At 43.2% G+C, this 26,405-nt stretch overlaps 1 protein-coding gene across 4 annotated transcripts in view; it reads left to right on the top strand.

The window, feature by feature from the left end:
* Ildr1 (immunoglobulin like domain containing receptor 1) overlaps window positions 1-22,973 on the top strand; it is a 31,235-nt gene extending 8,262 nt beyond the window's left edge. Inside the window, exons 2-9 of one of the 4 annotated variants that reach the window (XM_004873590.4) lie at window positions 2,840-3,010; window positions 4,436-4,585; window positions 8,828-8,947; window positions 9,203-9,349; window positions 15,638-15,769; window positions 15,972-16,798; window positions 17,965-18,029; window positions 21,368-22,561. In XM_004873590.4, coding sequence (XP_004873647.1) covers window positions 2,840-3,010; window positions 4,436-4,585; window positions 8,828-8,947; window positions 9,203-9,349; window positions 15,638-15,769; window positions 15,972-16,798; window positions 17,965-18,018 — 1,601 coding nt within the window. In that variant the 3' untranslated portion in view covers window positions 18,019-18,029; window positions 21,368-22,561. Of the gene's footprint in view, window positions 1-2,839; window positions 3,011-4,435; window positions 4,586-8,827; window positions 8,948-9,202; window positions 9,380-15,637; window positions 15,770-15,971; window positions 16,799-17,964; window positions 18,030-21,367 lie in introns of all 4 variants that reach the window. The other 3 variants (XM_013068801.3, XM_004873591.4, XM_013068802.3) reach the window with 3 other exon arrangements.
* Window positions 22,974-26,405: the final 3,432 nt, after the last annotated feature.

Genomic DNA, 26,405 nt, shown 5'->3' with positions numbered 1-26,405 from the left:
AGTAATTGTCCATGAACTAGACTTAAACAGTGAATTATAACCCACCTCCCACTCACCATCACCAGCCTCTCCTTATTCACCTTCTGTCTCCTTTACAGCCAGAGACACCAGCTAGATTGGCTTCCTTCAGGCTCCCAGAGTAGCTGACCTTTCCTGATAAATGACTTTGCTCACTCCTTTTTCCTCCTTGCTGCAACAATGAGTCTCCCAACTTACACCCCACTTCTCATGCACAATATTAATCCTACTGAGCCTTAGGCTCTATCTTAAATCTCCCCCTTCTGAGCAGTCTTTCCCACCCTTGAGTCTCCCCTGCCCTGCTATAGCCTTTCCCTAACACATCTGTCAGGGGGCTTCTTCATCACAGTTCAGTGCTGGAGACCAGTGAGGTCATTTCTGCCGACCAGAACCTGTCCAAAGCACCACTGAGTTTCTCTCTATGGACTTGAGAAAACCAGTGAAGGTGCCCAGCCTGAGCTTCAGGGGACTGTGGTCAGAAGGTGAGGCAGCATCTAGAACCTAGAATCATGGACTCTCGCCACCAAGGTGGGCACACCTGGTGCTCTCTGTTAGGTGACTCAGTGAAGAAGAAGGGGGTTAACCCTGAGAATTCTTCTGGGAAAAACCTCAGCTTGAATCCCTTTTTCTTGGCTCTCATAATAAGGGAAAAGAGGGAAGAGATTCCAATACTAACCCGATAGCGTAATACCAGGCATTGTGCCAAGCACCAGAGGTGGATTATCTCGTGACATTCTTGCAAGGATCTGATGAGGTTAGAACAGGTAGAGCATCCCTTCTCTGAAATTCTAGGAACCAAAAGTGCTTCAGGTTTTTAGTTTTGTGAATTTTGGGATATTTGCATAGACTTTACCAGTTGAACGTTCCTAACATGAAAATATGATGTCTGAAATGATTTAAAATTATAAATTGTATGAGTGTCATGTCATCACTCTAAAAGTTTTCAGATCTTGGAGCATTTCAGATTTTGGATTTTCAGATTAGGGATATTTGGCCTATAGTACTGGTATCTTTATCTCCATTCATAGCTGAGGAAACAGAAGCTCGGGACAGTAAATAGCTTTCCAATGTCTGAGTAAAAGACAGACTGGTTTTGATTTGAACCCAGTTGTATTTCCCCTCCTATTCATCCTTCTCACTTCATCCCAGATCCCTTTCCCATCTCTACAAAGTCTACCTCCCTCTTTCCTATCATCTCTTTTATTTTGCTCTTTAAATTATTTATATTTTGAGTTTCTCATATAAGGGAAACCAAGTGATATTTAACACTCTGTGTCTGGTTTATTTCACTTAACTTTACAGTCCCAAGATACATCCATTTTCCTACAAATGACACAAATTTATCCTTCTTTGTGGCTGAGTAGTACTCAATCTTGTTTGCACCCATAGTTTTCAAAGTGTGGTCCTCCGAGCAGTAGCATTGGCATCTCCTGAAAAATTGTCAGAAATGTAAGTCCTTGGGCCTCATTCAAGTTCTGCTGAATTGGAAACTTCTGGCATAGGGCTCAGAAATCTGGGCTGTCACAAGTCTTGGTGCTGCAAATTCCAATTTGAGTGCTACTGTTTACACTATTCCTCCACAGGAGGACCCCCTTCTAAGTTGGTGTAGAAGCCACATTAACATGGGAAACTTTCAAAATGCTGATTACTGATGGTCCCCTGACTGTACCACAGTCCCACCTGATTCTTCTGTGTCACCTGGCTCCTCTCCAGGCACACCTAGAGCATTAAGAATGCCTATGGAATCCTATGATCTTGAGATGGAATTTTTTTTAAAAAATGTAATTCCCTCAAATCTTTCTTGATATGGCTTGTTGCCATTTAATCATTCTTGTTGGATTTGCTTTATGCCTATGTTGACTGCCTGTGCTGCAGAATGTCAGTGGTGGTTGTGTTCTTCTGTTTAACAGATGTTGTGGAGTGCCATGCATGTGACAGGCATGGCACAAGGTGTGTGTTTGCACAGTGAATTAGAGACAAATGCAGGGCTGTCTGAGAGTGTCTCATGAACAGGCAGTCACCAAGAAACAGAGAAGAGCTGCCTAAAGGTAGGGCGAGGCACTCTGGAAAACAGGGAGGCCTTCTTCTAGCCTTGCAGTCAGCAAGCTGTTTGAGAAGGTGAAGGTACAACTGAGGAGCCATGGAAGAAGGGCTGGTAACTGGAGAAGAGTGGAGTGGTGGCAGGGGAGATGGAAGAGGACTCCAGGCTGGGTGAGCCACTCAAGTGAAGACCTGAAAAAGAGAATCATCCCAAAATGGGGAGAAAAGTCCAGAATGGCTGCAGCCTAGAATAACAGGTGGGGTGTAAAGAGAAATGAGGCATCAGAAGAAGGCAGGAGGAGGCCGAGGATTTAGCTTAGTGGTGCTGCCACCTGCCCCACAAGCACAAGGTCCCGAGTTCAATCCCCCGGTACCAAAAAAAAAAAAAAAAAAAGTAGGAGGCAGACCCAAGGAGCTTTCTAGGCCTGGTGATGGAGTCCGAACTCCAGGGAAATGGGAACTACTTTAAGAAGAGAAGTGATGTGGAAAAAATATGTTAACAAGACCACTCCAGGGCAGACATAGCTTATTTTCATACAATTTTTCTTGCTGCTAATGGACTGTAAGACCTGGGAGTTTTCCTTTCTCCTGTGCCTTGCCAGGGTGCTGAGGGCTGATTCTGTATCATTCTCTGCTGAGGGAGAAGTCAGACCCTGCCTGTGAGCTCCCAACCAGTCAGGCAGGAGGGAAGGAAGGCAGGGTGTTTTGTACATTTGCATTGCTTGTGTTAATCCATGGGGAGTAGGTCACCTTCAGCATTATCTTCTGCTCTTACCTTCAGGATGCCTGTCCTTGCTGGTGACGGTCCAGGACACAGAACGCTATGTCACTCTGTTTGCCTCCGTTACCCTCAAATGTGACTATACCACCTCTGCCCAGCTCCAGGATGTGGTGGTGACCTGGCGTTTCAAGTCCTTCTGCAAGGACCCCATCTTTGACTACTTCTCTGCCTGTGAGTTCCCTCCCATTTCTTGTTCTGCACAGGGCACAGGCATCTCTGTGATGGTCCATCACTGGGGCTAGGAATTATTTAGGACTGCAAATCTTTATAGTGAGAAGCCACAGAGATGCAATCCCTTCAGTTTATAGATAAACAAATATTTATCCTGAACCCAGGCTGACAAAATAACTTCCCCAAGGTCAGATACTAGTTTATTTTCAAACTTTTGTCCTATCTTGTTCTAAAAAATATTTAAGGCAGTTCAAGTATTCTATAAAAGGCAGAGCAAATCTTGCCACCTCATCCATTCCTGGTTCATGCCAGCCCAATGATGCAGATCTGCCCCCTGTCACCCCACAGCCTTCAAATATAGACAGGCAGACATCTTACCCTCCACAGGATGCAAAACCTGAGTGGTCAGTGGTGAAGCCCTGTCACTGCCACATTCCCTTCCTAGGCGAACCTTCCTGGTGACCGTCTCTCCTCGGATGAACACTTTGAGTGTTGGAGAGCTTTCTGTCCCAGGCAGCCCTTTTGCAGTTGGGCATTTTATTGCTGTCCAGCCAAGCCCCACCTCTCAGTAACAACTGCCTTGGTTCAGAGCTCTTCCTGAGCTGCCCATTTTTGTCCTCTCTCTAGAAACAAAGGAATTCAGAACCCCACAGTCAGCTGGAGACAACCTTTTAGAAATTCTGAGGCTAAATGTGGACACTTTAGAGTAGTGGTAGCAAACCTATGGCACATGTGCCGCAGTGGGTGCACAGAGCCCTCTGTTAGCGTGTGAGCGAAGTCACCCCAGCAGCTGAGAGCATCGGGTAACAGTTGTGTTTTCTAAACTAAAACCTCAGTATTGCAGTGCTGGCACTTTGCGATAAATAAGTGGGTTTGGGGTTGCAGTTTGGGCGCTCAATCTCTAAAAGGTTTGCCATCCCTTCCCTAGAGGAAAGAAATGAGTGTCCTGAGATGGGGCAGAGGGAGCTGGAAGCATCAGCTTTACCATCTGTAACCCTGGGGCTAATGTCTTTAATAGGATTTAAGTAGAACCAAAATATCTAGTTAGAGCCACTCACTATTCCTGAAATTGTCCCCCAAAGATTCCCCAAAGACATTATTTCCTGGGGGTTGCTCTTGAAGTGCCTGGGCTAAGTGGGAAGGGAGGAGAGATTAGAGTAGTAGGCATTGGCCAGTATCAGAGTTGACAGCTCTCAGATGTTCTGTCGTAAGGAGAGTGAATGAGCACTGTGGGTGCAGAGGCTATAAATGAGACTGGAGAATTTGGGACATGAGATGGGGGAATACAGCCAGGACTTGCAGATGATGGCCCCTGAGGGGGTCTGGAGTCTTGTTGCTGAGGGTGGTGTTTCTGGCATCACTTGTGACTGATGGGCATCAGCTGGGAGTTTATGCTGTAGACTCACGTGTGTCTTCCTTCTGCAGCGTACCAGGCAGCTCTATCTCTTGGCCAAGACCCGTCCAATGACTGCAATGATAACCAGAGGGAAGTTCGCATTGTGGCCCAGAGGCGGGGGCAGAATGAGCCAGTGCTGGGGGTGGATTACCGACAGCGCAAGATCACCATCCAGAACCGTGAGTGCGTGGGAGGTGGTAGGGGAACTAGAGGTGGAGGAGATGTAGACACAGGCCTGGCAGGCTGAGTCAGCATGGGATTTCCCATTCTCTTCTGATCTACTGGGTCACTGTCATTGTTTGAGAAAAGTGCCAGATTCTTAGAATGTGCTGCGCTAGCTGAAATTACTTCCCTGGAACTTGTTCTGGGATCACAGGATGTTCTGTGGAGCAGGCTAAAGGTCTGGGTGTGAGTGGGTTCCTTGACTTTCTTGAGATTCAGAGTGAGGTGTGAAATGGTTCCTTTGATCCTTTCTACAAATTGCTGTCAGGGTCTAATCAAACCCCAGGTCCCTGGGTTCCAATCTGGGCCTCTTCTGTTGCTTATACAAAGGAAATACAGGCTTGTGACCAGGTGACCACTTAGTCCACTATCCTCCATTGGTAGAAGAAAGAGTAAGGGGCTTGGTATAAAAAGCCCTGTGTGAGAATCCCAGCACTTCTGTTCACTAGCTCAGTGATCAGCGCCAGATCAGTTATTTCCTCTGGTTTCTGTTTCCTCATCTGAGAGATGAGGATCTGGTTCCCCACACTGAAGTGCACAGTGAAGCCAATGTCTAGGGACTGGGTCTAACGCTCTTTGTGCCTGGTATAGGAAGTAGCGGTTGGAGCCCTGGCCCTGCAGCCAGACTTGGGCTCTGTAGGTTTGCAGTCTGTACAGAGAGGATCTGTGCCTGGGGTAAAGTCCTTCCGCTATTTTAGCTTCAAAATCTACAAGATAGGACTTGTGCCAGTACCCATCTCAAGAGAATAGAGGACTGAGACACTGTGTAAAAATCACATAGCAAGCAGTGAGTACGCAGTAATTGTTAGTTGTCAGTCAGTACACTTCGGAAAGCATGCGTTCATGCCTCTTGTTCCTAACCTGTAATCCAGCACTGCTGTAATGAGTCACTGGCACAGTATTGAAGCCTTATTTCAGTGAGATTGATGTGCTATTTTTAAAATTTTGCTAGTTAAAAGAAAAAAATGGCAGAGGCACCCAGCTGGCCACTCATGGTTCCCACAGCTGCATGTGAGGAAATCAGTGAATATTCTACTCTGTGGCCATTTAAAGGTAGATAACTTAAACAGCCAGTTTACTCATTGCTTCCAATTTTGTAATACTGAAATCAGATCCTTTTCCATCCAACCTCTGATTTTCCTAGGCTAGCCCTGGAACACTTGTCCTTAGGGAATATCTATCTCGTCTCCAAGTGCAAAGATTTAAGGTGGCTCTACTTTCTCCAGAGCTAGGAGAATTCTGATCTGACCCCAAAGTTTAAGGCCTCTTTAATTAGCAAGTCTCATTTATAGCTTATGAAGGATGAGCAAACCCATGGATAATGATCTGTGTCCTTTGTTTTTATCTAATTCTTTTTTTTTTTTTTTTTTTGTACCAGGGATTGAACTCGGGACCTTGCACTTGTGAGGCAGGCGGTAGAACCACTGAGCTAAATCCCAGTCCCTGTTTTTACTCTAATTCTAAACAGCACCTTCCACTACCTCTCCTCCCTCCGCTACCTTTGGGTCAAAACCTGCCTCTTTCTTGCTCCTGCAGGAAAGCAGTATTTCCCCTTGGGTTTTATTTCTACCTCCTGGCTTGTTGTGACTTCCTAGAGCCTTATTTTCTGATATTTTCAGGCCTGTGTTTTTATGATTTCAGATAACCCTGTCAAATGAGTTTTTGGATCATCTAACATATTAACATACCTGAATACCCTTATTATACTGACATTAAGGAGTTTTTCAGTAACAACCGGGGCAGACTTACAATGCTCATCGAACTTTGGGAGGACTTTTGCCCAAAGCACTTTCACCATTCTTTCGAGTATGGGGTAAGCTTGTTTGTGGGAAAAGTAGTAGGTTTGGAAAATTGTGGATAGGAAAAACATCACAGGGGTTGACGCAAAAGAGAAGGAAATAGAAGTCAGAAGTTGCTCCCATGTTGCATGAGCTTGTGTTTTTGTTTCATTTCCTCAATAACTATTTCTTGACAAACAGATAATGGAGAGTTACAGATATGACCATTAACAGATACAACCAAGAACAAGCCTGTCTTTCTAAGGTCTTTAAGAATTTGAAGATATCCTCCTGCACTTACTGAGATTAAGAACAGGTACAGCCATCCCTTTTGGATGCAGAGGGGCCCTGTTGCCTGAGACTGGTTTTTAAACCCTTCTAGAATAGAGAAAGTCTTGTTCCTCTTTAATGCTCCCACAGTTCCTGACATAATGCTGAACCTACAAAAGGTCTTTAGTAAACATTTGTCCAGTTTGTTAAACTGGAACATATGTTAATCATTCATTTATCTTAATGGAGTATCAGACTATTCAGGGCTCATAGGACTTAAATTCTTTTCTTGGGTATCATTTACTCTTAGAAATATTGTTATTCCATCCATACTGATTTAACATCTTCTTATAACCTTTTTCCTTCAAGATCCAGCAGTATTTGCTTATCTTAGGCTGGTAAAGAGCTCAGGCTGTGGAGTTTCGTACCCAGTTTGGAGAAGATAATAGAGCTTAGTGTTTAAGAACCACCACCTCTGAGGCAGAGAGATACGGGTTTTGACCCATCTCTTTTGAGTGGTATTATCCGTATGTAATTTGGTCAATTCCTTAGCCTCTTTGTGTCTTTATTTTCCTCATCTGAAATGCAGCCAAATAATCATACCCCCTATCATTTAGGATTAAGCTTGATTGTTGGTAAGCAAAACCCCAAAATATTAGCGACTTAAGCAATAAAAAAGTTTGTTTCTCTCTCATGTGTAAAACCAGAGGCATATACAGTCCAGACCTAATGTGGGATTTCTGTTTCGTTAAGTCCTCAGAGAATCAAATTCTGTCCATGTGACCAAGAATGTCATCTTCTTCCTCCTCATCTAAGATGGAAGCTATCAGGTTTGCTTTCCAGCTACAGTAGTCCATTTTCTGTTGCTATTATAAGATACCTGAAGCTGGATAATTTTGTAAAGAAAATGGGCTTATTTAGCTCATAATTCTGGGTGCTGAAAGTCCAAGCTTAGCACCACTGATTTGGCCTCAAGCGAGGGCCCCCTTGGTGGATCACCATGTAGTTGATGGCATCATAGTAGAAGTATACTCAAGAGAGATCACTTGGAAAGGTAGGAAGCTATAGAGCAGAGAGGATCAGTTTTGCTTTTTTATAACTACCCACTCTTTCAGAAATTAACTGGGATCCTATAAGAACTATGTTCATCTCTTCCCAGGGCAATATCTTCAGTGACCTAGCTGCCTTGCTGTCAGCCCCACCTATTAAAGGTTTCACCACCTCCCAACATTATCACTCCAAGGCCCAAGGTTCCAACACGTGAACCCTTGGGGACACACTGAAACTTGTCTAAACCATAGCACCAGGTAGCAGAGTTGGAGAGGAAGAACAAAGGGTAACGTTGTTCACAAGCTGTTTTTAAGAAAGTTCTTGGGAAGCATTATGTGGCACTTCTTATATTATACAAACCAGAACTGAGTCACTTGTCCATGTCCATACATAAGAGAGGATGGGAAACACAGATTTTATTCCAGGCTCCTATTTTAGTCTATTTCATATGACAGAATACCTGAGACCTGGTAATATATACTAAGTAGAAATGTACTATATTTGTTTACTGCTCAGGAGGCTAAGAAGTTTGAACTTTGGCAAGGGTCTTATTGCTGTGTCTTCACATAGCAGAAGGTGAGAAGGCAAGAAGGTACCAGACTCACCTTTCATCATAGCACCAATCCTAAGCTTCAGTATGAATCCCTTGTGACCCAGTCATCTTTCAAAGGTGCCCCCTCTTAACACCAATACGATGATAATAGAATTGCAGTATGAGTTCTGAAGTGGACAAATATTTAAACCATAGCAGCTGCATATATGGCAAACATTCTATGATCATAGGAGAAAGGGAAAATATATACTGGAAGACAACTGGTAATCTCTACTTTACCTACTTACAGGGTTGTAGTCGGAATGAATTGAAGTAATCTATCTAGAAGCCTTATAAAGTACATAGAGGGACCCAATGAGTAAGTTCAACCATTACTATCCTGTTCAGAGAAAGAGGAAGGTCTCAGAGGAAGAAACTGAGATTTTTCTCTCATCTACCAGGGTTCCTCTTAGGCCATGGAAGGACAATGCTGATGCCTTGAGGATTCCATTGATCAGAAATGGCTTTGTCCTCTGACTCCTGGCACTTTCCCCTTCCTTCCTGTGTAGGAGCGGATCTTGTGATTAATGAAGTGATGTGGTGGGACCATGGGGTGTACTACTGCACCATCGAGGCTCCGGGGGACACATCCGGAGACCCAGATAAGGAGGTGAAGCTCATCGTCCTGCGTAAGTGCAGTTGGCACTTTCTGTGACATCACTGTAACATTTGTAGGAATAGCAACAACCCAAAACAAAAACAAAAGCAAACCTCTGTTATTGTCTTTGTGAGTCTCTGAATGACTTTATCAAAGCTAAGTGTTTTTTGTTTTTTGCTTTTTTTTACCAGTCTGTTGCTCAACATTAGCCTGTAGATCAAAAGTGTTAGGCCAAGGAATACCACCCTATATATTGTTCACCCCTGCTTGGCTTCTCTCCTCACAGACTGGCTGACAGTGATTTTCATCATTCTGGGAGCCTTTCTCCTGTTGCTGTTGATCGGAATATGTTGGTGCCAGTGCTGCCCACAGTACTGCTGCTGCTACATCCGCTGCCCCTGCTGCCCCACCCGCTGTTGCTGCCCTGAGGAAGGTGAGCAGGGACAGACCAGCTGTGGGGCAGGTTGGTACTGGTGTGCCCTGTACTCCAAGCAGATCAGCTTACCATGTGCATGACAAAGCCCTGGGTTCTCCTCTATGCCCATCTCCATCACAGGTTCCAAGGATACTAGCCTCAGCCCTGTAAATGGTGCCCATAGATCTGCAGAGCCACATGGAAGGCAGCAATATGAGGATTTCTCCCTGCCAACCTCCTGGGCTGGTGAAAGCCTCTTTCAGATGGCTCTGCCTACTGATGGCATTTCTTCAGTGATTCTGGTTTGCCTAGGCTGTAGTCTTTGCCCTTAGTACTGACCCTGCTTAGATATGAGGTGGCAGAAGGAATGGTATGAATGAAGCAGAGATAGAAGTCTACTTATAAAGGAAAAAAATTCCACTTGGCATAATACTTTTTGTTTTGGAGACAAATAGGGTCTTGCTTTTAACCAGATGTGTGTGTGCACTCTCCCCACAACATCAGGCAGTTCTCCACCAGACTCCAACTGGGTGTCCTATAATTTAGCTCTCTGACACTGTCTGCCTGGAGATAGCAACAGATCCCACAGTGCTGCCACAAGACTGCTCCCCACATCAGATGGCAATCCCAAGTTGGAAGTGCTTACATTAACTTTTGACCAACTAGCTATAAACTGGAGGTGCCTAAAATCCCCTCTTCAGATTGTTTTAATCTGCTAGAGCAGCTTCCAGAACTTGGCAATACTTCACTAACATTTACCCACTTGTTACAAAGGCTGTAGTAAAGGATACAGATGAAGAGATACATATGCCAGGTATGTGGGGAGAGGTGTGGCTCTTCCATGCCTTCTCCAGTGCACAGACCCCCAGCACCTCTAAATGTTCAGCTATGCAGAAGCTCCCTGAACGTAGCCCTTTCGAGTTTTTGTGGATGCTTGACTACAGGGGCGTGATTAAGTCATTGGCCATTGGTGATCAGCTGAACTTTCAGCCCCTCTCCCCTCCCTGGAGGTTAGGGAATGGATCTTTCTGAAAGTCCCCACCCTCTAATCATGTCCTGGTCTTTCTTGTGGGCCCCCCCCCCATCCTGAAGCCATCTAGGAGCTCCCCACCCACCAGCCATTTCATTAGTGTACAGAAGATATTCATCACTCTGGAGAGTCCAAGGATTTTAGGAGCTTTGTCAGGTACCATGTGCAGAAGGGTATATTTTTAATTCTATTACGTTTTCACACCATTTCTTAAAGAAGACTTGAAAAGAGCAGAGTAAACAGTTATTAAAGCATTAAACTTAAACTGAAGCTCTACATCATCAGCCTTTTTATTTTTTTGAGACAGAGTCTTGCAAGTTGCCCAGGCTAGGTATGAGGAGGCTGCTTCAGCCTCCCTCAGTGCAGGGTTCACAGGTGAGCTCCAAGGCACTCAATTTGCTCTAAATGGGATGTTTATTTGGATTAAAATTTGATCCTTCAAAGCAGAACTATAAAAATGTGGCTATAGAGTATATGACAAAGGCAAAAGAATTGATGAATTAGTCTATAAAGATCTTCTATTAGTAAATAGATGGACTAGAATCAGTTGTTTTAAATGGAAGTTTTTAATTCCATTTTAAATAACATTTCCTTTTCCTGATGATATGCTACCACAATAGGAAATTTGCAAAATTCAGAAAAATGTGGACTAATCTGAGCAGCCACAGACAACCACAACCACTCTTATCATTTTGGTCCATTTGAAAGAAAAATTCTAAGAGGAACATAAGGAATTGCCCATGATAATAGAAACAAAAACCTAATCTTCATTAAGAAGGTCAGTTGTCTGAGTCTGGTTTCAGGCCTGTGCTCCAAGATTGGTGTCTTACAGGAAAAGAGAACTAACTTTTATTGGATAACATCATGTGTCTGGCATATATGTCCTCACTGAATCCTCACAACAACTCTAGAAGGCAGATGTCACCCCTCTTTAACAGGGGAGGAGCCAGAAGCTCAGAGGTTTCACAGCTAGTACATGGCAGTGGCCATGCAGTGTTTAGTCCATGTCCATGTGACTTGTGTCTATGTCTCATGCAGGTGCCACCCCAGCCTCTGATCACTCTGGGATTGGCTAAGACAGCACGAACTTCTTAAAGAGGGCAAAATAGCAGAGGACTCAGTGTTGGGCCATGGAGTCCCTACTGTTCAGTGGCATCAGGGGGAGAGGCCCTGGGAAAACCTCTGTCGCTGGAGTAGTGATATGGGAGATGAGATGAGAGTAATTTCCCAGGACACCTTCTTAGAATCTGTAGGTTCATGGGGCACTGAAATCCAGCAAGACTTGGGAGACAAATACATCCAGTCAGTGAACTGAAACAGATTCTGGGGAGAGGTTCTGGGGAGAGAGTGTTTTTTTCCCAGGTGGTTGGTGTTCATTGTAAAGAACTGATAAAATGAAGAAATGCGGGCCGAAAAGAGCTCTGGACTTGAGCTGATGAGGTCACTTTCAAAGTGAGTCACTGTTCTGAGAAGTTCGGAGACATAAGGAATTCCATCAAGGGGCAAGAATTGTTAAGGAAAGTGCTATGATTAGGGGAGGGAGATTTTTTTTTGTTGTTGTTATTGGTTCTTTTAGACGAAGATAACCCTAAACATATGTATGTAAGCAAAGAACCAAGGCCAGTACCATAAGAAGAAAGTGAAGACTTAAGAAGTGAGGCGGTCACTGATGTGTGGTGGCACTGGCCTGCCAAGAAAGAACTATCCTAAGAAGGGGAAGGGGAGCGACGGAAGGTGGCTTGGCCCCTGGAGAGAGGGAAATTCAGTAAATGTAGAGGAGGATTCAGGTAGAAGGGAAGGAGCTCACATTATCCTGTCTCGATTTCAACAAATCAGAGTAGTAGATGTGGAAGGGAGCCTGGTGAAGGTGGCCGGTGATTCAGGAGCTTCTCTAACTGCAGCCCACCTCCCCAGACTGCTTCCATTTTCCCTGAGAGTTATCACAGGCTTGGAGAGGACAAGAATGAAAATGACACCACATTTTAGTATTCCTTGATAATCCACCTACTCCTGGTTTACAGATGAACATTTTCGAAATTGAGTCTTTCTTTTTCCATGAGAACTAGAGAAGCAGATTTCACCCCTAGGTGGGTTACTAGCCCTATTCCCCAGAGAACCTGGAGACACGCTCCAAGTGGGCCACCAGCCACCCTGAGAATCTCTGACCTCTCCCTCCACAGCCCCCACAGCTGAGGGAAGTGAGGTCTGGAGAGACTTTTCCACACTTACACAACCTGTTTGTGGTGGGCCCTGGACTAGACTTCTATCTCTCAACTCCATGTGCAGGGCTGGTTCCTTGCTCTTAACAAAGATGATGTCATCAGCTGAAAGTTCACAGGGAGAGAAAGACCTGTGATGTGGGCAATGTTTAACCTAGTGCTACAGAGGAAGGAACACATATTCAATAGACAGATCAACCAAGGAAAGCCCTTCTGGGAAGAGAGCTCTTTGAGGTCTGGCCTGAATGGAGCCAGGACGCACTGACTGGTGGTTCCCTATGGCTAAATGGCAAGAGGTCAAAGGGACATGGCACTCTAGGAAGCTCCTGAGGAGGTTGCTGAAATGACTGACCAATCAAGTCCAAGAAATTGATAGTTTGGAAAAAGTAAAAGGACTGAGTAGCCATGAGATAAAGAGGGGCAAAGGACAGGTTTTTGTTAAGGGCATATGAAATTCAAAGACTGAAAGATACCCGTTCTGTGTGCTTGTGGACATAGAGGATGCCAACTGTGAGGGATGATAAGTATGGGTCTCTGGAGTAGAGTGAGCTGTTGAGTGTCATTTCTGTCACAAAGGGGTTGTCTTAAAGAATATGCCCTGGTTTTCCCTCAAAGATGAAAATTAAAATGCCTTTGGTGGTTTAGTCTTTTTTTTTTTTTTTTTTTTTTTTTTAGTACAGGGGATTGAACTTGGGACCTTGCACTTGTGAGGCAGGCCGCGAAACCACTGAGCTAAATCCCCAGCCCTAGTGGTTTAGTCTTGAAATGCATGTGTTTGTTTCCTCCTATGGGATCTAAGGCAAAAGATGCATTTTTATTATAATAATGAGAGCTACTATGAACTCTTTCTCATCTATTAGGCATCTCATGAGCATTTTCTCTTTTAATCTCCACAACCTTGTGAAAGAGCACTTTGGCTTACAGATTAGCAGACTGGGCTGAGAGACTCTGGAAACTCTGGAAACTCTCAAAGTCACACAGCCAGTGTATGCCAGAACGTAACTAAGTCAATCTAATCCTCAAAGCCTGTATTTAAGGGCCTTATATGTCCAAGTATTAAGAACCCTCAGTAGTCAGCACTAGGTTGACTGCCAGCATTGAATCAAGGACTTGGTGGAAAATACACCTTTTCTTGCCAGAATATGTCAGAATAACTGAAGGAAAGTGTCCAGAAGTGGGACCCAAGGAAATGGATAAATGGTACCATGTAGAAGAAGCCAGGATTCAATGAAAGGAGTGACAGAGGGCAGGGTTGTTCCTAGAAGAACCAGATGTCCCCTGATCTTGGGGCCAGAGAGTAGTCTGAGGTAGGCTTTGAAAGGTGTGGGGCTGAGTTTGAGAGAAGTAAACCAAAGAAGTTCTGCTGACGAAGATTTTTTTTGTCGGCTTTTGTTATTATTTTGGTTTTTGGCTTGAGCACAGAAAATAAAGAAGTCTGGAGACTTGGCGATGTGGCAGAGAGAGACAGATACAGGTTCACACCCTGGCTCTGCCAGTCTCTGGAGCACCTTGGGCTAGGAAGGCAACCTCTGAGCCCAGCTTTCTCATCTGATCCCATATTCAGAGATTTCTCAGAGGATTAGTTAGTGTACTGAGCAGTTATGTGTATCCGTGGTGGCCAGTAGAGGGTGCTTGGGAGGAGGGTATCCATTAGGGATAGCAAGGTGCTGAGTAGGATTTGTCTTCAGAGATGCTGAGTGCTGGCAGTTGGCATGAAGGTGTGGCAGCTGGGTGAGTTGTCAAGAGTTTGCATCTGATTTCCTCCTGACCTGGCTGTGGTTCACCATAGGACTGGAGCTCAGACACTTCTGGGGGCTCTGCTGCAACCACTTCCTGTTGTGTGGAAGTTGTTTCACAATGGAGCTACCCATGGCCCCTCAGATGGGCCCCTTGCCACTAGCCATAGCTAACCTGCCACTCTGCATAGCTAGATTGCCTGCCTTCTGGCCCCTCTTGCTGTGCCATGGGAGCCTCAAGCAGCACTGTGCTGCTTTAGGAGAGTGCATAGGGCCTGGCAAACTAAGCAGGGTCTGAGAGCATCAGGCTGGGCCTGTCCTTGTTCATAGCCCAAGTAGAATGTGCAAGTGCATCTCCTACATGCATGAATGAGCAGCAACCTTGGGAGCCATGTGGCACTCAGCCACAATTGGCTCAAAATAGAAGTTCATGAACGAAAACAAATGCGTTTATTTTTAATTTGTGCTCATTATAGTTTGTGTGCTTCAGAACAGCTGCACCTAGGAGACTAGACTGACATTTCAGTGGACCTCTGGTGCTCCTTTTTGCACTATTTGTTTATTTATTTGTTTGTTTGTTTATTTATTTATTTATTTTGCCCTGAAAGGGTTAGTATTTCCCTTCCTGCTTCCCTGCCCACTCCATCCCTTAAAGACTTCCCTGTCTAGAGGAAGCCCCAATGCTTAATAAGGTGAAAAGATCAAAAAGGGTCTGCTGGGTCCCACTTCAGCTCCTCGAATTCCTTCACCTTCCTCCCACAGGTTCCTACCCACCAGGGCTGGGGTTCCAGCTGGAAATACTCCTCAGCACCATATGCTTCCCTTTTTCTTCCACTCTGAGCAGATAGCCCTGAGCTTTCCTGGCAGGCCCCAACAGTCCCCAGCCCCTGACTCACAGTCTTCTTTAAATCCTTTGCATGTGTACCTTCAATTTCTGGCTTTTGGTTTCTTATTTTGCTAGCCTATGGCCTCATATTTCATTGTCTGCCAGTTTCCCTGTTACCTTCCTATGCATTTAGGTGTCTTTGGGAGTGGGCAGGTAGGATGATGAAATGGTTTTGAGGTTGGGAAGTCAAATTTTAGGAGTATCCTTTCCTAGGGTATGGAAATCACAATCTTTTCTAGAGGAAGTTTATTCCCAGCTCCTTGCCAGAGATACAGTTGGTTCCTTACTCCCTTAATGCTTACTGCCATGCAAGATGAGGAATGAACTTGGAGGAGACCAGCTGGCCTCATTGCGAGACTGTTAGGTGGAGTGAAGTGAAGAGGGAGGTGGAGCTTCCCTGGCTGAGGGTCTGCATTTCTCCTCCTTCCCCTGCAGCCCTGGCCCACCAACGCTACATGAAGCAGGCTCAGGCCCTAGGTCCTCAGATGATGGAAAAACCCCTGTTCTGGGGTGCGGACAGGAGCTCCCAGCTCTCATCTTATACAGTGAACCCGCTGCTGCAGCGAGGTAAACCATGCCAGAGCCTTGGACAGGGGAGGGCAGGGGCAAGGGTAGGAGCGTGGGCTTCACTGGGCCTCCAGGGGTGTCTTTATGATTGAAGATGGGAGGGAGTGGAGTCAGCTACATAATGTGATATTTTGATGTCCTGAATCTTTGGAGCATGGTTTGGGCCAGCAGTTTGGCATGTTCTGTCCTTGTTTCCATTCAGATTTGTCCTTACAGTCCAGCCTCCCACAGATGCCAATGACTCAAACCTCTGCTCATCCTCCTACCACCAATGGTGTCCTGGAGTATTTGGAGAAAGAGCTGCGGAACCTCAACCCAGCACAGCCTCTGCCTCCTGACCACAAAGCCAGATCTGGCCACCCCTGCAGCATGCTGTCCTCCCTGGGCTCTGAGGTTGTGGAGCGCAGAATCATCCGCCTGCCTCCGCTCATCAGAGACCTGCCATCCTTGAGCAGGACCAGTGATGCGTCACACCAGCAGTGGCTCACCCCGGTTCCCTCCAGACCCTGGGATCGGAGGGAGGGCAGAAGGCAGCACCATTACTCTGATTTCCACCAGGAGCTCCAGGACAGAAGGCCAAAACCCTGGGCATCTGGAAGAAGGGAGCTGGACCACCCTTGGAGAGGATGGCACCGCTGCTCCAGGCGGCATAGGTCACCCTCGGCCTGGTCAGACCCGGACAGCCTCAGTGATGGCCCCTCATCCAGTGAGACACGCTGGCCACCCAGCTGTCCCCATCCCAGGAGCCACCATGAGGTGCGGCCCCACAGGCCTAGCCCTGGGGAGGACTACCGGAGGACCAGGAGACCCCGGCCCCGAAGCTACTCCCCTCCCATGCCCTCTGGCCTCAGTTCCTGGAGCTCTGATGAGGAGAAGGAGACACCACCACCCAGAGACCAGGGGTCCCGAAGTCATCATAGCCGGTCTTATTCCCCAACCTGGCCCGAGGAGAAGCCACCCAGCTACCGCTCACTAGATGTCACTGCAGGCAAGAATGGCAGGAAAAAAGGGAGTGTGGAGAGGCGCTCGGTGAGCCTGGGGCATTATGCTGAGGGTCGGGTGTGGGCAGAGAGGATCCTCCAGCCAGGCCTGGGCACACAGACACAGGCCACCTCATGGGCTACCAAAGAGGATGCCTCCTCCCTGCTTGCCACAAACTTCCCTGTAAGCTGAGTGAGCCACCTCCCATTAAGGCTGAAGGGATCTAGGTAGTATGGGGGCTTGGCTCACAAAGGGTCTTCTCAGACTCAGGGGCCATCCAGCACTCCTCATAGTCCCGCAGGCAGGGCAAGCAGAGGATGCCGTCTCACAGATGAGGAAACAAGGCTCAAGGCTCTGAACAATTAAACACCTTGTGAGTAGTGGAGCTGGGATTTGAACACAGGTCTTTATGCCTTGCGCTTTACCTCCTGCCACAGCTGCCTAGCTTTACTTAGTAAGCCTATTTTCATACCTCAAATTAGAACAGGCAGCTGGCCTGGGGACACTCAAGTGAGTATGCAAAGCCCTGGTATGTCTGAGGATGAGGCCCTCTCTGTACCCCCTTGGGAAGGATCACTGATAAACAAACAAATCTTGGTATCCAAAATATGGGTCCAAATTTTAGGAAGCTGTGAAAGGACAGGGTGCCAGTCTTAGCTTACCAGCCTAAAAGGGGAACACAGTGGGACCAAGCCTTTGGGAGCTCTGGATATAGACATTTCTTCTGTTTTTAAACATATGACTTTTAAAACTCATTTTATAATAAATACACCCAAATGACAGTGTTAAAGGAACTTTTTTAAAGGTATGCCACTATTACTCAAAAGCATTAGTGAAACACTGGGAGCCAACTTACAAGCTACTGTACCCACAAAGATCTTTTTTCTCTGTTGGATTAAAACCTTTTTCTGTTGAAATAGAGGAAACTGTAGTGGGGCCTGAGGGAATTACATCTCAGACCAGAAGGATAGTATGAGAATGGTAGCCTCTCATGGGCTTTGAAGGATATGCCTCTAAGTTGGAAGTATGTGTTCAGCTGTGAGTTTTTCAAAATTCTCACACACATAGTGTATATAAAGGAGCAGCCCCCTGAGTGGAACCACAGGCAGCTCTTTCTAGAGCAGACCTTGGAGAGAACAGATTTGTGAAGAAGATAGAGAACACCAGCAGGCATTTCTGAAACAATCAGTAGTAACTGTGTCATATTCTCACAGGTGTCCCATGAGAAGCAAAACATCAGCAGTAGTGGAAATAGCTTCCTCCTGTGAAGGGCACTGAGGTGTGGACATCTTATGCAGCATCTTATTTAAGACTATGCAGGACTGTGATTCTTCTGATAACCACTCGCAGCTCTGAGATCCCTTTGACTATGTCAACAGAAGCAAAAGAGAGTACCGTTTGTATTATTAACCTTATTTGCAGATGATGCACCTGTGTCTTCCATGTTACCATTAAAATTAAGCCCTGAGTGGCACTTTATTTTTTTTGAATTATCACAAATGGTTTTTATTACACATGATTTTGTTTTTGTAATACACTGTGCATCATAATCTTAAAAGAACAGGTGAAATGTTACTCGGAGTACATAGAAAAAAAGACTCTGTTACAAAGAAGAAACAGATAATATAGTACAATGGATTTTTGTGTATGTACCACATTCCACTGCCCTTTGTGTAACACAGCTCTGATTTTGTGAAGTTAAAAAAAAATTAAGTCCTGAAAAATACCAGAATTAGTCAAAGCTGGGAGAACTACAACCATACTTACTTTACTCATAGTGACTAAACATATGTCTTCATAAAATGAAGAAAAAGAGTAATTTTAAAAAGTTTTCAGCCCCAGATTTAAACCTTATTTTTTCCTAAGTTAAAATTTTCTAATCTTTATTTTAAGTTAAATTACATAGCTTCTTGTAAGAGAAAGGTAGGCAGAACATCAGTTATATGCCAGACACTGAGGCAAGTCATTTCTAAATCCCATTTCATGAAATCCTCACAGCAAACACGTAGGGCTCAGAGAGGTTTAGTAACAGTCTCAGAACCACACAGCCAATAAAGAGTGAAGCCTAAATTGGAATACAGGCTTCTGACTCTCACACCAGTTTTCATTGCAATGGCTCATGCTGCCTCCTTCAAAAGGGAGAAAAGTATCATTAGGCCCAGTGGTATTTTCTAGTGACTTTATTTCTTCCTAATTTCCTAAAAGTAACACAGCTTCCTTTATCTTCAAACTGAACACAATTGTACCAAAAGTAAACCAAATTTTCAATTGTAAAGTCACTCCTGAAACACAAAGACTTTGTCTAAGATCATTTGAAGAATCTCCACTGTTTCAGTTTGTCTCCCAGAGACCTTCAGCACTTTATCACAACCTTCCGCTTGTATTCTGACACTGACTAGAGGCCCAGGACCAAGGCTTGATTTGGCCAGTTGGTTAGTTTGAAGGACAGTGCTTTATCTATTATTGAATTTTGAATGCCTTCAATGGGGCAAAAGTCTCCCAGCAAAAGCCTTTCTCTGTCCTCTCTCCATGGGGCTGGGTGCTTTTCACACAGGCGACCTTCCCAGCCTCAGAAGTCATCAGAGCTTGCTAAATTCCGACATTATGATATAACAGCCACTAGATGGTGATCTTTGATCGTGTATCACTTGAAGTTCTGTTTATTCCTTGAGTGAAGATTTACTGGGCCAGGGATTTAGCTCAGTGGTTCTGGCTCCTGCCTTGTAAGCGCAAGGTCCCGAGTTTGATCCCCAGTACCAAAAAAAAAAAATCCGTAAGATTTGCTGCTATTTTCTTGTAAATCAGGCTTTATCAGTTACAGCTTTACCATGGGTCCTTACAAAATATTTATTAAAAATACTTTGTTAGATATTTAGAGAAATGGGAATTAAACATAATATGTTTTAACTCATAGAGAAATCTCTTTCAAGAGTAATGTTTAACAAATAGATACAAACAAGAGCTTTAGGGCACATGATCTCATGAAAGCCTGAAATAGGACAAAACTATTCTCTATATAGTGCTCAGGAGAAAATGGAAGTTGTATTGAGGGGTCTCCCACCCAACTGCAGACTCTAGCTATTTGACTTCAGGTCTGGTGGCCTTTTCACTCAACCCAAACTACAGTCTGAGAAATACAAGAAACAGAAACTTCAAACTTTTAACTCCAGTGGTCTCTGTGTTCCTGGCCTCCTTCAAACTGATTATCTTTCTTTTCAATCTTGCCCTAATAGAAAAGGTTTCCCAAGGCATTTCTGGCTTCTTCCAAACTTGGCTCATGCAAGAAAAACCACTATATTCTTTTCTCTCCAGGCTAAACTCAAACTTACTATAAAGAATCCCAGCTTTTTCCTTTTTGTCTTGAATTATTGATTTAATAAGCAAAATGCTGTGTTAGGATTTTTAATCTCATACTTTTAATAAAATACCTATTCCTTGTTCATATCTAGATCTTCCTTTGGCATACTCTGGACAGTTTCCTTTAATCCCATTTCATGCTTTTCCTCTGTGTCAGAGGAAACATGCATCACAGAGTATTTTGATAGAAAACATGCCCCCTAAAACTCACTTTTTGGATAAGTTGGAAACATTTATATAAATAAAAGCATGAATAGGGCCGGGGATTTAGCTCAGTGGTTCAGGTGCCTGCCTCGCAAGCGCAAGGTTCCGAGTTCGATCCCCAGTACCAAAAAAAAAACAAAAAAAACAAACCATGAATGTACATGCCTTTAGAATAGTATATTATAGGACAGATACCTTATCTTCCTGTTTTAAATAAGATGAGGATGGTCACATTCATAGATTTTCATTTTATTTTAATTTTTATTAGTACATGTTTGCAGCACATAATTACATTCATCAGGGGAGTTGATACATGTACATAACACATCTTAATTCTCTTTACATTTCTTTCCCCTCCCCTCCGTCCATCTCCTGGTTCCCTTCTCACTTGCAAAGATCTATCTCTTTATTTGCTATTATTTATTTTAATTTGCTCTTTAAATTATTCATACTTTAGGTTATAAAATGATCCCCTACAATATATAGTTAGATACATAAATTTGAGGAATGTAAATCATAGCTTTTACTTTATTGAAGAAGTTGGAAAAGACTAAAGACCAACTTTTGAAGAAAAGCCACTGAGTTTGTTCAGGAAGAGGTAGTAATCTTTGACAAATAACTTCAGAGAAATACTGAGATATGAAGCCAAATGTTTTAGGAAAAGGCTGCAAAGAAATGATTCAGGAGAACATAAATAGGAAAAGGAGAATCATCTTTGCAAATGAATAGGTGATGGTGGGGTGATGGACTGACAATTGGAACAGGGAACCTATTTTACAGTCTGTAAGAGACTAGAAAATGTTTTAAAAACAGAGAAAGGAGCAGAGTGATTAAGAAGTTTTCAGAAATGAAAGCTGTTTGAGGGATGCTGTAGAGGGAGAAAACTAAGCCTCAGTGATGAGACTGGTTCCATAAAGAGTTGGAATATTTTCAGGTTCAGATATGCTGTCCCAGCATCCACTACTCTCGTAGGATTTGTACCAATGCACTTTGTGTATTGTATGCATAGACAGTAGATTGTGACTAACTGGATTTTTTTTGTGTTCTGTTCCTCAGGAGAGAGAGAGCTCCCATAGTGGAAGGAGTGTGGTCATTTAGTCACCAGGCACAGTGCTACTTCTGTGGCTACTTCTCACCTCCTGTGTGTCATCAGCATCATCTAGATTTCCAGCTGATTTGAGAGGGACACTGCAAGCCTACCTAAGAATTTTGGATTCAATTCTGAAAATCAAATAGAAGAATTTTAAAAACAAGATCAAAGAATTAGTGACTAGCCTTAGCCTTGGTTCACCCTCTGATTATTTATATAGTCCCTGATGTGTAATGGAGCCTAACTGGGATGTGATCCCTCAGGAACTTAGCAGCATGAGTCTCCAAGTAGGTCACAGTAGTTGGGCGTGTCATTTGCAAAATGAGAACTCAGGAATTGTATTGGTCAGCTTTCTGTTGCTGGAACAAAATACCTTGTGTATACAACTTGAGAAAAAAAGACTTATTTTGGTTCATGGTTTCAGAGTTTTTGGTCCATGCTCAGCTGGCTCCATGGCAGAAACATCAAGGTGGAAGAGCACAGCAGAGGAAAGCTGCCTACCTCATGGCAAGCAGGAAGCAGAATGAGAGAACAGAGCCAGAGAGGAGAGAGGCTGGACACAAGAATGTACCTTCTAGTTTAAGTCTCCAGAAACCTACTTCCTCTGGCCTGGCTTTATCTCCTAATAGCAGTTCAGTTATGAGCTCATCAGCACATTAGCCTAATGAGGTTAGAGACCCTCATCACCTTCCAAAAGCGCAACCTCTGAACATGAGCCTTTTGGGGGACATTCTTGATCTAAACCATAGCAGGAATCTAAGAAGTCAAATATGTTTCAGGAACAGGAAACCTATGAAGTATTAGGGAAACCCCCATGGAAACTTGTCTGCCTCCATTGAGTATCTTGGGGATCTTTATATGTTAGGAGTCATTGCTCCCATTCCCAGTCCTGAGACTCTTGAGTTTCCAGTCTGAGATGGCATGGAAATTCTATATTTTTGTCCTCTTTCACAGGCTGTTTACTGTAAGGGAATCAGGGAAGGATTTTTGTACCAACCTTATTCCTGTGTCTTGTTTTCTTCTTGCTCATTTTCCCCTACATCTAATTTATATTTTCTTCTAATGTAGCCATTAGTATCACCTTATGTGCTTCTTGGGAGTATATGGACAGTGTAAATAAATAAGAAAAAATAAATATACTGGGCTGATACTGCCCCAAATGAATATCTGATTTTCTACTTTGGTGCACTTGATTGGTTTAAACCTTTTTCCCCTCAAGTTCAAAGAAGATCCAGGCCAACCTAGGTAGTTCTAGAACTTCCATTCTCCTGGCCTTTCAGGTTTAAAATTTCCCAAGCCAAAGCATTCAGGCAAGTACTCAGAGTCCCAGGAGGAAAGGGCTGTGCTTTCCCTAGCGTAGATCATAAAGCTCCTCCCATTTTCTATTTCTATGCTTCATGTAGAGGCCTTCTCTGAGCAGACTGGAAGGAGGCTGGCCAAGCAGAGGTGCAACTGAGTATTCATATATGTATGGTCTTAAGCTTAATTGAGAGCCCATTGTATCAACACATTCATTTTCCCCCCTAATTTCATAACTACATGTGGAGAAAATAAAGGTTTCTTTAGAATTTTAAATATTCATATGTAACTGGGCTTAAATTAGCAAAATGGAGGGGAAGAAATTTTAATAGATAATGTCATAAAATTCAGTGAGCATGGGACTTCTGGTCTAGAAAAGAGAGTCCCATTTTTCCCTGTTTTTTCCTGTTACGTATAACTTTATAAATCTTAGAAATGGCCCAAGAAAAATCCAAAAACATTCGGAAGGGTACTAAGAATGAGCTGTCTTGAGAGCTTAGGACTAAAAGAACAACAGAGAGGCAGGGAAACTTGCACACATACACCCCAGTCAACAGAAGGCCCAGTAGCTCAACCTGGATCTTATGGAGTCACTCTGGAAACCTCATGTGAGGGGCCAGTTGTGAGCCCTGCCAAATATAAGCAACTAGAGGAAGACCTCTCCTCTCCTGGGCAAAGAATTCCTCTTCTGAGGACGGATACTAAGGTGAGCAAGAGGAACCAGTTAAGAGAGATCTGAGTAAAGCAAGTGGCTCATTTGGGGAAGCCTCATTGTTTCCAAAAGCCTGAGACTCTCTTCCCCTACCCAGAGTCAATATTGCTGACTGGCGGAAAAGGGGCAACCTGCCACAGCAAGCAGCCCTGCAGCTAGCAGTGTGTTCCTCAAAGTCGTATTATGTAACCAAGATTATACTCCCTGGACCAGAGAAACCTGAGCAACTGGAGGGCAGCAGCAGGAGGAGTCCCCCTTCAGCAAAAGATATAACTACCCAGACAGAGGAAATTTTTCCCATTCCCTCAGGTGGCACCTGAGACCACTGGGAGCCCAGACAGCACAAGATATACCAAGCAGACCAAAATACCATTACAAGGACTTTCAAAATTAAACTGCCATTGGACAGTAGGCAAATGCCTGTATGCTAAATCCAAACAGTAAAATATTTAAATGTGACCCAGAGTCTCCTAACATACTAAAAAATACCCAGAATATAAACTGAAAATCTAGAAAATCATAACTTGAATGAAAAAAGAAATCAATTGATGCCAACACTGAGATGAATGTGATGCTGAAATTATCAAGAATTTTAAAGCAGGGCCGGGGATTTAGCTCAGTGGTTCCGCTGCCTGCCTTACAAGTGCAAGGACCCGAGTTCGATCCCCAGTACCAAAAAACAAAGAATTTTAAAGCAAACATAAAAATGCTACAGAAATCAATTACAAATTTTCTTGAAACAAATGAAAAAACAGAAAATCTCTGAGAAGTTTTATCTGAGAGAAAGAAATGAAAATTACAGAACTGAAAAATAAATTGAAAACTGGTGGGATAGGCTTAATGGTAGAGATGATAGAGGACAGAAATTGTAACCTTGAGAGTAAAACAATAGCAATTAGACTAAAATAAAATATACAAAAAATAAAACAGAGCCTCAGGGATCTATGTGGTAATAACAAGATATTCAACATTCATACCATTGAAAGCCCAAAAAATAAAGGAAAAAGAGAGTGGAGATGAGATGAGTATTTGAAGAAATAATGGCTGGAAAGTTCCCAAATTTGACTAAATATTCCAACCCAAGGATTTCAAAAGCTAGTAAATCCCAAGCATTATCCCAAGTTTATCCCAAGGATAAACTCAGAAATCTATGCCAAGACATATCATAATTAAATTTTTGAAAACGAAAGAAAAACTCCTTAAAGCATGTAGAAAGAAATAGTGCATCACCTATAGGGGAACTTCCATTTGAATGAATTTCTCATATAAAACCACAAACTGTATAAGGAAATAGCTAAATATTTTTAAGTGCCGAAAGAAAAGAACTGTCAGTCTATAATTCTATAGACTGTCAGCTATAATGTCTTCTAAAACTACTTTTCAAGAAGGAAGTGATGATTTAAAAAATTCACAAATGAAAAGAAGATTTTGTAACCAACAGACCTACCCTTAAAATACTGTCTAAAAGAAGTTCTTCAAACAGAAAGCAAAAGATAAAAGGAGGAAATGTAGATGAAAGAAGAGACCAAAAAAAGCAGAAATATGGGTCCATACTATCTTTTCCTTATGAATTTTATAAATTATATTTGATGATTGAAACAAAAAAGTTAATGCTATCTGATACTCAAACGATGATATTTAAAGATGGAGAAGCCAAAGAAACTTAAATGGAAGTGAGTTTTCCACACTTCATTCAAAGTGCTAAATTTTGATACCAGTACCTTGTTATAAATAGTGTTTGAAGGACCCAGACCACTACTTTTCTTTATTTTTTCTTTTTTTTTTTGGTACCGGGAATTGAACTCAGGACCTTGTGCTTCTCAGGCAGGTGCAGTGCAGCTGAGCTACATCCCTGGCCCACTATTTTTTATATAGACAAACCCAAAAGTTCTATAAACAAATCAAGATGGAATCCTAAAGCATATTCAAATAAGTGCAGTAAGGCAAGAAAGAGAAAAAAGATAAAAAAGAAAACAAATAGAAAAAATAATTAAATAGAATAAAATGCTAACAAATCAATAAGTATCTTAAATATAAATGCTTTAGGGCCAGGGATTTAGCTCAGTGGTGCTGCTGGCTGCCTCACAAGCACAAGGTCCTGAGTTCGATCCCCAGTACAACCCCCCCCCAAAACATATATATATACACACACACACGCACACACACACACACACACATATATATATATATATTGCTTTAAATATAATAGTCAAAAGACAGAGATTCAAAGAGTGGATTTTTTTTTAAAAATGTATATAGTACCTAGAAGAAACTCCAAATTCAAATCCAGGTAAGTTGAAAGTAAAAAGGTGGAAAAAGATATGCCATGTAAATATTAAAAACAATTTTTAAAAGCAGAAGTAGCCATAGTAATGTTCAGTAAAGTAGATTTCAAAACAAAGGCCCAGAGACACAGAGATGATATATAATTATAAAAGGATCAATTCACCCAGCAAACATAATATACTAAATGTGTACAATCTTAAGCTACAGAGCCTCAAATACATAAAGTGAAAACCAGAAGGAAAATCTGAACCACTGTAACTAAAGAAGTACATGGTAACTAAAGAGTTAAGATTTTCAGCACCCAATCTTCTTTGATAACACGCTTTGCTCAGCATGTACCCGACAGTCATGAAGCACTGCATTAATGAGGACTGAAAACAGTACAAGATAAAAATAAAAATAAATACAAGATAGAAGTAAATTCTCTCCTGAGCTAACATTTTCTCTCTCCCCAAACAGTCAAAACATACAAATACCTTTATCTAAATCTAAAAAGCCTTTTGTGAGATCTAAGCAAGAGGGCTTGACAATTTTCAACTTTGATGTACAGCTTTAGTCATGATACAGGGGTTGGAAAATCCACAAAGAACAGGATGCTCTAGAAAATGCATTTCTAAGATACCGACATTTACCAGCTCAGACTCTTTCCCACATCTTCATTCCCTTACAGTTTCTCACCCTGACTATGTGATTCCTCTCTTGGAAAC

Source organism: Heterocephalus glaber, unplaced genomic scaffold, assembly GCF_053883595.1.
Source record: "Heterocephalus glaber isolate CG9 unplaced genomic scaffold, H.glaber_assembly_v1.0 deba00000122, whole genome shotgun sequence".
Lineage (NCBI taxonomy): Eukaryota > Metazoa > Chordata > Mammalia > Rodentia > Bathyergidae > Heterocephalus > Heterocephalus glaber.
This window is presented reverse-complemented; position numbering and strand designations above follow the sequence as displayed.